General features: G+C 34.2%; 3 protein-coding genes and 1 non-coding gene across 5 annotated transcripts; 2 read left to right on the top strand and 2 right to left on the bottom strand.

Annotated features, from left to right (window-relative positions):
- Window positions 1-3,052: 3,052 nt before the first annotated feature.
- LOC18039182 lies at window positions 3,053-6,616 on the top strand. Of its 2 annotated transcripts, XM_006431080.2 has the most exons (6): window positions 3,053-3,314; window positions 3,395-3,676; window positions 3,773-4,872; window positions 5,458-5,871; window positions 5,979-6,211; window positions 6,299-6,616. In XM_006431080.2, the coding sequence occupies exons 2-6, from the start codon at window positions 3,558-3,560 to the stop codon at window positions 6,548-6,550; spliced, it is 2,118 nt and encodes a 705-aa protein (XP_006431143.1). In that variant the 5' UTR covers window positions 3,053-3,314; window positions 3,395-3,557; the 3' UTR covers window positions 6,551-6,616. The 2 variants fall into 2 exon arrangements, with proteins under 2 accessions (XP_006431143.1, XP_024038194.1); XM_024182426.1 differs by having other exon boundaries at window positions 5,979-6,616.
- Window positions 6,617-6,671: 55 nt separating this feature from the next.
- TRNAL-CAG lies at window positions 6,672-6,752 on the bottom strand. Its single transcript has one exon. It is a non-coding gene; the product is annotated as a tRNA-Leu (tRNA).
- A 420-nt stretch (window positions 6,753-7,172) lies between these two features.
- Window positions 7,173-9,595, bottom strand: LOC18039181 (zinc finger MYM-type protein 1). Its single transcript, XM_024182662.1, is given in 2 exon segments — window positions 7,173-8,902; window positions 8,905-9,595. Coding segments are annotated over 2 exon segments (2,421 nt in total).
- A 1,144-nt stretch (window positions 9,596-10,739) lies between these two features.
- Window positions 10,740-12,305, top strand: LOC18039180 (60S ribosomal protein L34). The gene is made up of 4 exons (XM_006431077.2): window positions 10,740-10,931; window positions 11,053-11,132; window positions 11,784-11,893; window positions 11,994-12,305. Exons 1-4 carry the CDS (start codon window positions 10,853-10,855, stop codon window positions 12,085-12,087), a joined length of 363 nt encoding a protein of 120 aa, XP_006431140.1. The 5' UTR covers window positions 10,740-10,852; the 3' UTR covers window positions 12,088-12,305.
- Window positions 12,306-12,583: the final 278 nt, after the last annotated feature.

Below are 12,583 nucleotides of genomic sequence, written 5' to 3'. Positions count from 1 at the left end.
ATGTTAGTTGCTGTGACATTTCAGAAAGTGGGGGATAAAAAAAGAGAGAGTCATATTTGCTTTGGTTCATCAAAAACTATTTCGCATCAGTTTAAGCATTTGGCATGGATTGGGTGGCAAGGACAGCTACATGGGAAGCGGGTCCGGTGCTGATCTGAGCAAATCTTAAACACCGGATCAATGATCAGCAATTACCTTATGTGGACCTCAAGTAATTGCTGACCATTGATCCGGTGCTCAAGACTTGCTCAGAACAGCACCGGATCCTGGTCCTGCTACATGTGGCACAAAACTTAGACCCAATTTGAAAGAGCCATGTGAGACAATATCTCAAAAATCTCTTCCCATGTGTAGGAAATAAATAAGCTCACCTACTATAATATTGCTTTAATGGCTGATTTTCGAGTCCATTATTTCACAAAAGTCTAACTTTTATTACTCCCTTGGGCCTGCAAATTTATCACACACACGTACTCGCACATTCAAAGCAACTCGATCTCTATAAATTTTGAGAGAGTTTGCATAAATTTATATATATATATAGTTTGAATTGTGCTTGTTACCAGTTTTTTTTTTTTTCCCCTTATTGCAAGATTTTTCACTTCGAGAGAGTTTTGCATAATTTTTCTTTCTTTTTGTAATTAGCATCACATCACTGGGAATATGAGACGCTGTTGTGGTCCTTATATTACACTGTGAAGTACGAGCATGAAGCTATTAGTTAAGGGAGGGGATTTCGTAAACCCCACAACGTTTAGGGTCCTTATTTTTTGGGGATCATCCTGTCAACATCGCTTTTAAGACGTAAATAACATTAGTGGTAAAGGTAACATATATACCTGACCCTATGCTCTCACAAGTCTCTATGGGCTATGGCTAAAGAACTAGACCTTATATATATATATATTAAATGTTCCGCCACATCTACACGACTACACAATGACTATTTCATCTAAAAAGGTAGGAGAGTGGCAAAACTTAAATTAGTTCTTTTAAATCATACCTTCTTTAAAATTTGAAAATTTGAGTTAACTAATTAAAAAAAGGAATTTGAAGTCACACCGTCAAACCTTTGACTCTGCGTTGCAAAATTTCATATTAGCCCATATGGGGAGTATGGGCAAAGACCATCCATTAAAGCCCATGGTGAAACTTTAGGCTTGGCTCAACACCAACCCATCGAAGAAGGTGATGGGGAGGAGGTGAGAACACAAAACCCTTAAGAAACCTCTTTATTTATTTCATTTAATTTTCTTTTTCTTTTTTTTTTTGTCTGCCGTTGCATATATTAATTATTGACTACACGCATTTCACGTCCATGCCATTTTTCCTTTTTCCCAAAAAAAAAAAAAAAGAAAAAAATCTGCTTTTACATGTGGAGCCGACACGGTTTTAAGATTTGATGCTTTTATTTATACATACAAATTGTTTATTAATTTGTCGCATTGTGTGTGTTTCCTTTTCTTTCTTGAGGGGCTTATCATTTTATTCATTTATTTGAATGAATCGGGAGTTGAAATGAAAAATTTGCTTGTTGATTTTCTTGTTTTGGTTTACACGTCACCAGCAATGAAACTTAGGTTTTGTATTCCCAGGAGCAGGATTAAAATTATTATTAAAAGTCATCCCGAGGCTTGGATATTTTAAGCCGAACGAATTTTAAGACGCAAATATCATTCATTATTTCTTATTTTCTTTATCTTTATCAAAACACAATATCGATCTGATCTAATTGTTCTTGAATTTGATTCTTTACATTTTAATAAATGTTTTCCGTGGATTATTATTCTTTTTTCATCTAATATTTTTATGGGACCAAAATATATAAGATAAAATATTTGCTTATGGTAATTGAATTGCCCTTTGATTAAAAAATTTTCAGCTTTCAATTAAATAAACGGGGTTGTTGTAAAACACACGTTTCCCACAATTTTCATTTGAAAACGTTCATCATTTTCAATTTAATATGAACATTCTTTGATCCATATGTTATTGATAAGATGGATTTTTTTTTTTTAATTTAAAAAAAATATTATACTTCAAAATCATGTAGCCGTGGTGGCCTTCCCAGTCAATCTGCATGAAAAATGACTAAATTTCTAGAATGAAAGATCAAACCAAGCAGAACAAAGTCGGCATTGAATAGTCTCAGATCGAGTCAATGTGATAATCATGCGTCAGCTGTAACTTATTTCTTAAACTTCAACTATATAATTTCTTCTTTAGTAAGCTAAGCTTAAGGAGCAGTGCCATTTACCCAGGTTCAAGTCTCTTCATTCCCCTAATAAACCTTGTACGTATATATTTGATTAGTTTTTTTTTTTCAATTAAACTTGCGACATTTTATGAGATCACAGATTAGGTAGGTTTCAGAATCAAATTTTGAGTACGAAAAGCATGTGAGGTACCTATTTGTAATGTGTGTTCGGTCATGCACATAAGTATGAAGTGAGCCCCAAATATATATATATTCATCAGTATACCCCACGTATAATAATATCATTGTCTAGCTTTTTTTTGGTTATTTTTTCACAAATAGAAAAATTTCATTGCTATAGAGAAGATAAAATAGAGGATGCCCTAAAATGAACATTAAAATAAAGCCTTTGACATTAAGGTGAAACGTATTTTTCGGTACACCGATTGTATGCGCTGCACTGAAATTCTATATTGATCAAAGTGGCTTTTCATTATAATGCTCTATCAAAAAGGCTTCTCATTCTTGCTTTCCCATGCCAAAGACAAAAGCAAATTAGAAGAATCGGAAAGCAGCAATGGAATATATTTTATCACTAAAATATTTGTCTTGATTTATTATTTTTTTTTTTTTGAAAAAAAGCAAACCCTCATAGTTAGATTTTTCTAAAGAATTCTTCTTCTCTTGGCATGCCAATTTTGTTTTTATTTGTGTAATTTGTTTTATAGTACCTAATTAACAATTTCCTTACGTTGACAGGTAATCCCACGCACCTTTATCAGGAAATTTTTTTTGGAAACTTGAAAATTCTCACCGACATAAATTTCAACTATTTTTTCTTCAAATAAATAAATATGCAAGTATAAAACGTCAAGTTTCAGTTTAACCCAATATAAGAATATTTTCCCTCACGAACTCTAAATATTTGAATACAAAAAATTATACGAGACTGAACGAGACCCTTCAACAGAACAAAATCTAATGAGATAACGTTAACGGCTTCTCATAATTTCCGGTGATTTAAGCAACCCTGAGATTAGCTCAAATCAAAGCTCAGTAGCTGACAAGTTCTTTTCTTTCCTCAATTTTAGCTTTGACAATCATTCTCCTTAATTAGGTCGGATTTCAACTTCTTTAAATCTTATTTGATTTTAAGTCTTTGAGTTTTGGCTTATTTTTCTTTTGGTTTTTTAACAGGTGAAAAGTCCATTCTTGCATGGAAAATTCAACGTGGGAATCAAAAGTTTCATGAACTGCTCTGTTTTTTGCTTCAGAATGAATAAATAAAGTGACCGATGGGTTATATTTGTTGCTTCAAAAAAGTCTTTTTTAGCTCGAATAAGCAGTTGGGTTTGTGAAAATGAGTCCTGCTAATGGATTTGTGTCCCTAAAATTGGTTCTTATAGGTTGCTCTTTCTGGGTTTATGCCTCAGCTCTGTTTCTTGCTCTGTTTGGTCTCTTCAACAAGTTCTTGTTCAGGTACTCAACAGCTAGAGTTATTCTTATCATTACTGTTTTTGAGTTCAATAGCTTGAAATTTTTAATTCTATTTCATTGAATAATTTGTTTCTTCAGAGCTCAAGGGGATGAGAATTCGGAAAAGAAAAACTCAAATTGTTTGGCAGCTTCTACTTCAATTAAGCCAGAACCTGAATTGGATGAAGCAAAAAGTGATTCTGTCGAGTTTCATGGTACTGAGAACAGCGAAGAAGTAGATACTCCAAATTTCTTTTTCAAGTTCAAGTTTCAGACTTACGAAGAATTTAGTAAAAGCGACAAGGGGAATTTCGATTTTATCCCATCTACAAGCACTAGCAAGTATGAGTTCAAGTCTGATAATTACTCAAGTAGCTTCTTTGAGGAACCAAAAGATGTGAGCTTTACTGTGAAAGAGTTATGTGCCGGTGCAAGATTTGATTCTTTTGCTAATCAGCACTCTGAAGATGAACAAGTTGATGAAGAGGAACAAGTTGTTGATGAAGATGAACGAGAGAGTTGCAAAGATAATGTATGCAAAAAAGAGGAGGAGGAGGAGGATGAGCAAAATTGTGAAGATGCTTTAGGGGATACTGGGTTTCTTTCAGAAAATGACTTCATAGCTAAAGATTCTGACTCGGGTTCGATTGCTTCTAGCAATGAGGACTTGTTCACAAGTCAATTTGTTGGTTCAACAAGTGAAGGGTTTTTGTCGGATACAGATTTTGCAGAAGCATCAGAGAATGTAAAATCGAATGAATTTGATGATGAAGCTTGTGATACTGATATAATGGAAGAGCTTGAAGAATTGGAAGAGTCCAATGTAAACTTTTCAAAAACTACTCAAGAATTTGGCCGCAAAGACAATGATGAAGCAACAAGTAGTGTGAAAAATTGTAATAATGACTCCAAGATGCATTTGGATTCTGAGGATTCAAATGGATTGGAAACTTTATGGGAGCATCAAGATTTGATAGACCAGCTAAAGACGGAGCTTAAAAAGGCAAGGGCCATAGGACTTCCCACTATTTTAGAAGAATCTGAGTCACCAAAAATAACGGAAGATTTGAAGCCTTGGAAGATTGATGAAAAGTTTCAGCATGAGGATACAATGGGCGAGCTTCACAAATTCTACAAGAGTTACCGGGAACGTATGCGAAAATTCGACATCTTGAATTACCAGAAGATGTACACAATAGGTTAGTTGCTTCCCTTCCCGCAGAATCCTTAATTATTGCATATCCTATTTAATTTAAATGATTTAAGGGTATGCCTCTATTTTTCTTTTATTTATTTAATGCTGTTTAAATTAGTCTTTGCAAGTTAAATAATATAATAAGGGTACTGCTTATAGATCTAATTAATTTAGTTAGTTGAAGGTTCATTTGCATGCTACTTAATGTCACCCAACCAACTTTTTACTTTCAACTTAGGCCCTCACCTTATCATTTAACAACACACGTATCTTATTTTGGCATTGCTTTACCTAAATCCTGCACTAGTGTTTAGTGCTTCACTGAAATAAAAATAAATATTTTATATATTTTCAAAAGTTCTTTTAATGTTAGAAAGCAACTTGAAAAAGGCTATGTGCGTGATCTGATTTGAGTGAGCTGACTTTTTGGGCTATAATTGATTCATGGTGGTCACTTGCAAAATTTCTCTTTATGTAGTTTCATTTGATTGAATCACATTGAAAATTTGTTCCTTTAAAATGTGCGGACATTTGCACGGGAAAAGAACTCTGAAACCTCTGAAGCATGTGTTCTACGTTCAATCTACAGGCTTTCTCCAGTCTAAGGACCCACTTCAATCAATTTCGGGCCTCAAATTTTCACCTCCAGGGGTCACATCTGTTCTTTCCCAGAATTTTCTTCTAAGCAAACGGAAAAAGTCCGAATTTGACCCAATGAAGCAGTTCATTAGAGAGTTGCATAGTGATTTAGAAGTAGTCTATGTGGGACAATTGTGTCTCTCTTGGGAAATTCTTCACTGGCAATATGAAAAATCCTTGGAGCTGTGGGAATCAGACCCTTATGGAATATGCCGGTACAATGAAGTTGCTGGAGAATTCCAACAGTTTCAAGTCCTCATGCAAAGATTCATCGAAAATGAACCATTTGAAGGACCTAGAGTTGAAAATTACATTAAGAACCGATGTGTGCTCCGAAATCTTCTTCAAGTTCCAGTCATAAGAGGTGGGGAACACACAACACAACATAATGGGTAACATTTTTTGATGTATTAATATTATAGCAGCAAAACAAACGTTTGACTGATGCAAAGCCTCTCGTTTCTGTTGCAGAAGACAGCAAAAAGGACAAGAAAGCAAGAATGAAGATGAAAGATGAGTATGCAATCACAAGCGATATGCTAGTTGAAATCATGGAAGAATCAATACGAATATTTTGGAGGTTCGTTCGTGTTGATAAAGATGCTAACATCATGATCCAAAAGAGTCGAAAAGGGACTCAAATCGAGCCACAAGATGCTTTAGATTTAGGGCTTTTAGCAGAAGTTAGAACCAGTCTTCAAAAGGTACATAATTTTTCATTTAAGCGAAGTACTAAACTATATATGATGTCACATTATAGTTTAATTTATCATTTTTATTTGGAATTGCAGAAGGAGAAAAAGCTCAAGGAAATATTGAGAAGTGGGAACTGCATACTGAGGAAATTTCAGAAGCAGCAAGAGAATTCAGATCAAGTGCTTTACTTCTTCTCTCAAGTTGATATGAAATTAGTGGCAAGAGTTCTGAATATGACAAAATTAACGACGGATCAGCTGCTTTGGTGTCGAAATAAATTGGATAAGATTAATTTTATTAGTCGAAGAATACATGTAGAACCAGCATTTTTGCTTTTTCCTTGTTAATGGTACGGTACATATTGGCTGTGTCGTTGTAGATCTATGCTTCTTTAAATAGAGATGTTTCAGAGAAACTATGGCTTGCAATATTTTATATTTTTATTAAAGGAAAAAAAAAGCGTATATATGTCAAGAATGGGATTCGAACCCATGCCCTTTCGGACCAGTACCTGAAACTGGCGCCTTAGACCAACTCGGCCATCTTGACCAGTTAATGAATTTCTCTTCTTTCTTTATTTAATCATATCTTTTATTTTTTAAATAACATCCTACACAACCCATGAATTAAACGTTCTTACTTTTCCTCTATTTCTAACAGTTTTCTTTTTTAAATTTTAAAATTCATTAAGTACCCTTCTTGAAATTATTAGAAATCTGTTCAAACAAAGTTTTAACATCAAATTAATTGGACTTAGCTGAAGTAAAAAACAATTGTGGGTGCTAGTGCCTAGTGCCTAGTGCCTAGTGCCTAGTGCTAGACTGTGAGTTTTGTCAACTACTAAATTCTTTTAGAATCAGGGGCGGAGACAGCATGTTGATTGACTGGGGGCTTACCCAACGACGATAAAAAAATTTAAAGAGTAATAAATATATAAATTTGAAAGATTTATCATACTTCAATATATGTTTACAATTGTCCTTTACGAGTTTTCATACATTGATAACGTTGCATTACAACTTCATTATCAATATTATTAAATAAGTCTTTTTCTATGTAAACAACTAAACTATCATTCATCCATTCCTCTCCCATTCGGTTTCGTAACCGATTCTTCAAAATGTTCATGGCTGAAAATGCTCTCTCTACACTCGCAGTGGCAACAAGTAAAGTCAATGCCAATGTTATTAACAAGTAAACTAATGGATATACATTATGTCTCTTAGTCTCGACCATCCGCTTTGCAAGATCACCAATATCCTTTAATTCTGAAAACTCACCACTAGTGCGCATATCCAAAATATATGTATCAAGTTGAATCTCAAGTGCCATGATATCAATTGTAGAGAACTCATTTGGATACAACTGGGCTAGCCGTAATAGCTTCTGCTTGTTGAAAGCTGAAAATAAATCATTTGGAGATAAACATGCTAAGCAAAGAAGCAACTCAGTGTTTGTCTCATTAAAACGAGAATTAAGCTCTTGAAGTTGCATATCTAAGACTGCATAATACAATTCAACACGATAACGATGCAAATTTGTGATCTCTTGAGCTTTACATCGTGATCGCCCTCTATCCACAAACATATCATCCATATTAGGCACGTCAATATCATGCTTCACACAAAAAAAAGTAACTTCATCAATCAAAGAATTCCATCCACTTTGTCTCATTGTTTGAAGTTGTAGTTTACATAACCTAACCAAGTTCATAGCATTCACAATATCTTGATCTTTCCTCTGTAATGTTTGTGATAACTCATCTGTAGCCCCTAAAATATTCCTCATCAAATGTAAACAGAACACAAAATTAAATGACAACATCAACTCTAGTAAATTCTTTGCTTCTCCTCTTTGCCCAGATTTTGGTCCATCATCAATAATCATTTCCAATACACTAATTACTGCTGAAAACATGTTAATAATGCTCAATAATGTATTATAATGTGAACCCCAACGTGTATCACCACAACGTTTTAGAGTAGTCTCTTGGTTTAGGCCTTGCCCACTCGAGAGATCTCCAAGATTAAGTGCTTTAACAACTTCCTCAGCATGTTTCTCTCTAAGAGCATCACAACGTTTAGACGAGGCTCCAACAACATTCACCACATTGGCAATTATAGCAAAAAAAGATTCAATTTGAATATGATTTTTTGCAACAACAATAAGAGCTAACTGAAGTTGATGAGCAAAACAATGAATGTAATAAGCACACTCATTCTCTCTCAAAATTATGGTTTTAAGGCCATTAAATTCTCCTTGCATATTACTTGCTCCATCATAACCTTGCCCTCGCACCCTAGACATACTCAACCCATGTCTAGAAAAAAGTCTATCAATAGCTTCCTTAAGTGATTGAGCAGTAGTACTACCAACTTGTTCAATGCCTATAAAACGTTCAACCACTTGTCCACTAATGTTTACATATCGTAAGACAATAACCATTTGCTCTTTTATTGATACGTCGCGAGATTCATCAACCAAAATAGAAAAAAATGCATCACCCATCTCTCTTATAATGGCATTAGTGGTCTCAATTGCACAAGCACTAACAATGTCTTTTTGAGTGTCAGGACATGTCACTTTAAAAAATGATGGGGCATTTTCTAATGTAACAGCTTTTATATCCTCATTATGATCAGCCAAAAATTTGAGAAGTTCTAGAAAGTTACCTCGGTTACTTGACTCTTCAGATTCATATGGCCGCGAAATGCAAGTCCTTGTCGTAAAAGAAATCTGACACAATCAATTGATGCTTGTAAGCGAGCTCGATATTCACTTCTAGTTTGATTAGAATGTCTAGAATACATTGTCTGAATATGTTGCTCTTGCTTCATTAAATCTTGACAAGAACGCCAAGCATCATTGTGGACACTATTAGAGCAACCAACATGAACTCTCAATCTTTCTGGTTTTTTCCAATTTGTAAACCCATGTTTAGTAAAAGATTCACCACCGGCTTGTTCTCCAATTTCTGGCTTGAAAAGATAACAACAAAGACAAAATGTAGCATCCTTTGCAATGCTATACTCTAACCAATTTCCATATTTATCAAACCAACTTGAATTGAATCTCCGAGATTGTTTTCCAAAATGCCTAAGAGGAAAATTGTGAGTTTTTGGTTGACAAGGGCCATTTTGCAAATATTGTCTTCGAACTTGATCTTGAATATTTACATTGTAGTAAGAAATTGGATGTCGTAATCCAGGATCCATAGGAAGATTCAATAAATTCACCTCCACATCATTTTCTCTCATAGTTCCAACATCATCATTCTTTTGTTTTTTACCACAATCATCATCTCTCTTTGAACCACTCTTGTCTTTTTGTTTTGAAGCATCATCATTTTTTTCTAAAAATTGTGGCTCCTTTCTTTTGTAAAACCTTTCCATACCTATTTCAAAATATAAATAAAGATTATGAATATTGAGTAGTTTACTTAGGCTAGTAGCACTTTTAGCATATTCCCCTATTATATAATTATATTAATGCTATAAATTAATTAACAAACATTACAAGACATTAAAGCTAAACAAGCAAATGCTTAATTGCAATTGTTATTTTCTTAATTAATAATATGTGTTCTTTTTTATGGAATCTACACTCAATCACATAATTCACATTATATTTTTCAAATACATCAATAGCCCGATGATACACTAACTAATGGGGAAGAAAAACAACTACATCAATTCAACAAATAATTATATATGATTTATAAACAATAAAATAAAAAGTAAATAAAATATTAATTTGTACCTTAATTTTATTGAATGAAGAAACGAGGGGTTGTTTGAAATTTGGAGGAGAAATCACTTTCCACTTTGCTTTTGGAGATGCCGAAACAAGAAGAAGATGATTTACGCAAATTCCAATGTCTGTCACTGCTGTTTTGCTTTTGGAGATGCCAAAACAAGAAGATGATTTAGGGATTTCAGATTTGCGTATTGGTGCAGGCAGTGGAATTGGAGAAAGGTAAAGAATAATAAAATATTATTAATGGGTTTGTGGGTTATTTAAAAATTTGATTAATATTAATATTTGTGGGCTTAATTTTAGTTTGTAAAGTCCATATCTTTTTATTTGTTTTAAAAACTTAAAGTATGTAATTATGTTTATGTGTTAGGGGTTTAAATATAAATTAGTGGGGGCTTAGAAAAAAATTTATTAGAAATTTTTGATAAATTAAATTAGTTAATAAAGGATTTTTTTTTTTCAGTAGGGACTTAAGTCCCCACTGGTCCCAAGCTGGATCCGCCACTGTTTAGAATAATACCAGACGTTGAGATTTAATAGGATTCAAATTTCACTCCACTTGCATTAATGAAGGTTCTTGTAAAACAACAATTACAACCATGAAGCAAGCGAAAATGTTAGAATTTAAAAATTGATTCCAAATGGACCAAATCCTACAATCCTAGGCCCGAAATGAAGCCCAACTAATTCTTCTATTCACACGTCCACAAATGGCAACCTGCAATATAGTCAATCCCAACCGTTGGTATATACAACCTAAAATCACAGCCATTCGATCTAGGTTTTTCAACTCTCAAATCCCTCACTGCCCATAAAGCTCTTCTTCTTCCACCTCTATATCCCACGTAGGTGATTTTTTTTTTTTAAATCTCATTAAAAGAAAAGAGACTAAAATGGTTCAGCGGCTAACATACCGCAAACGGCACAGCTATGCCACCAAATCAAACCAGCACCGGGTTGTTAAAACCCCTGGTAATGTTTGTGAAAAACCCGTGTGTTATTTCTTTTAAAATTTTTTGTAATGTGGGCATCTTTCATTTTCTATTATTCTGTTTGAATGAGAATAAAAATGTTAGTTTGATGTGTTTTGAAGGTGGAAAATTGGTGTACCAGAGCACCAAGAAGAGAGCTAGTGGGCCTAAGTGTCCTGTTACTGGCAAGAGAATTCAAGGGGTATGTATTCTCGTATGATTGATGAATTTAATGTAAAATAACATTGAAGCTCTGTTTTTTTTATTTTTTGGGTGAAATTTGCAGTTTTTATGATTATGCATTGATGATGATTCGCAAGATTTAATTGTGTGAAACAGTCTAGTGAAGGTCTGATTTTGATTTAGCTTAGTGGATGGAAAGCTTTTTTCAGAAATTACTTGGCAGTCCACACCTAGCTGCTTATTTTACTTTTACATATTCTATTTGAGGATGACCTTGTTCTCGGAAGTGCTAGATAAACAAGAATGTGTTATGGAAGTATGTCTCTACTTGAAAGTCACATTCTGATGTGTAGTTTTGTGCAATTTCTGAGTTTTGTACTGTGCCATGTTTGTCTCCTTAAATATTCAAGGCTGTGATTTATGAAACATTTCTCACAATAAAAATTTGGTGGGAAACAAGAAGTTTGATAACTAGCATCTCTATAGTTCTTTAGTTGTCTCTATAAAATGTTTCTTTCAAGTTGAAGTTGTGGTAGCCTGTTTTTTGTGTATTTTTCGTTTGCCAAGTATGGTAATTAGCAGGGTGGCTCAAGTAATGTCAAGAGTGCAAGTTGTTAGTTTTAATTTTTCATGTGCTTTTGATTGAGCATGGCTATTGAATGCTTTGCAGATTCCTCACTTGAGACCTGCTGAGTACAAGAGGTCTAGATTGTCAAGAAACCACAGGACTGTGAATCGTACTTATGGTGGAGTATTGTCTGGTGGGGCTGTCAGGGAGAGGTATTATTGTGAATACTTAATGAGCATTTGCTGCTCTTTATCAGTTAAAGGTGATTCAAGGCAAATCTGATGGACTTCTTTTGTTGTTGCTGTTTTATAGGATAATTCGAGCATTCTTGGTGGAAGAACAGAAGATTGTGAAGAAAGTTTTGAAGATCCAGAAAGCAAAGGAAAAGCAGGCCTTAAAGAGCTAGAAAATGGGAAGATAAAAGCTAATCCTTTTTCAACTGTAGAACGTGGGATAGAGAAATTTTGGTGTGGTTATGATCAATGATGTGGTACTGAGAGAGTTGAACGTTCTTTTATATTATTTAGTCTGTTTGATATTGATTACTTAAATTTTGAAGAGAAATCAATTACCGGTTCTTGGTTTATTAAAATTAAGTAGTTAATTTTGAGACCCTCGTTCAAATTGTGGTGTGTTCAATCATTCAAAGTGTTGAATTTCTAATGATTTTGTTTTGGTTTATTAAGTACAACATAGACAATGAAAGTGAGATTCTGTCCGTTTGCCCCTTTGGTCGTCGGAACTTGTGGCCGTAGACTCAGACTTAGGTCCGCTTGCCTCGGTTTCAACATTCGACTTCCATTAATCTCAGTTGAAGTAGCAGACGAAACGCAAATGACAACCCGTACTGGACTTGCAACATGCACTCAGTTCTTGCAACTGATGCCAATTATTCGATCTTG

Source organism: Citrus clementina, unplaced genomic scaffold (assembly GCF_000493195.1).
Source record: "Citrus clementina cultivar Clemenules unplaced genomic scaffold, Citrus_clementina_v1.0 scaffold_6, whole genome shotgun sequence".
In the NCBI taxonomy this organism is placed as follows: domain Eukaryota; kingdom Viridiplantae; phylum Streptophyta; class Magnoliopsida; order Sapindales; family Rutaceae; genus Citrus; species Citrus x clementina.
The sequence above is the reverse complement of the archived record's forward strand: the minus strand, read 5'-3'. Positions and strand labels throughout refer to the sequence as shown.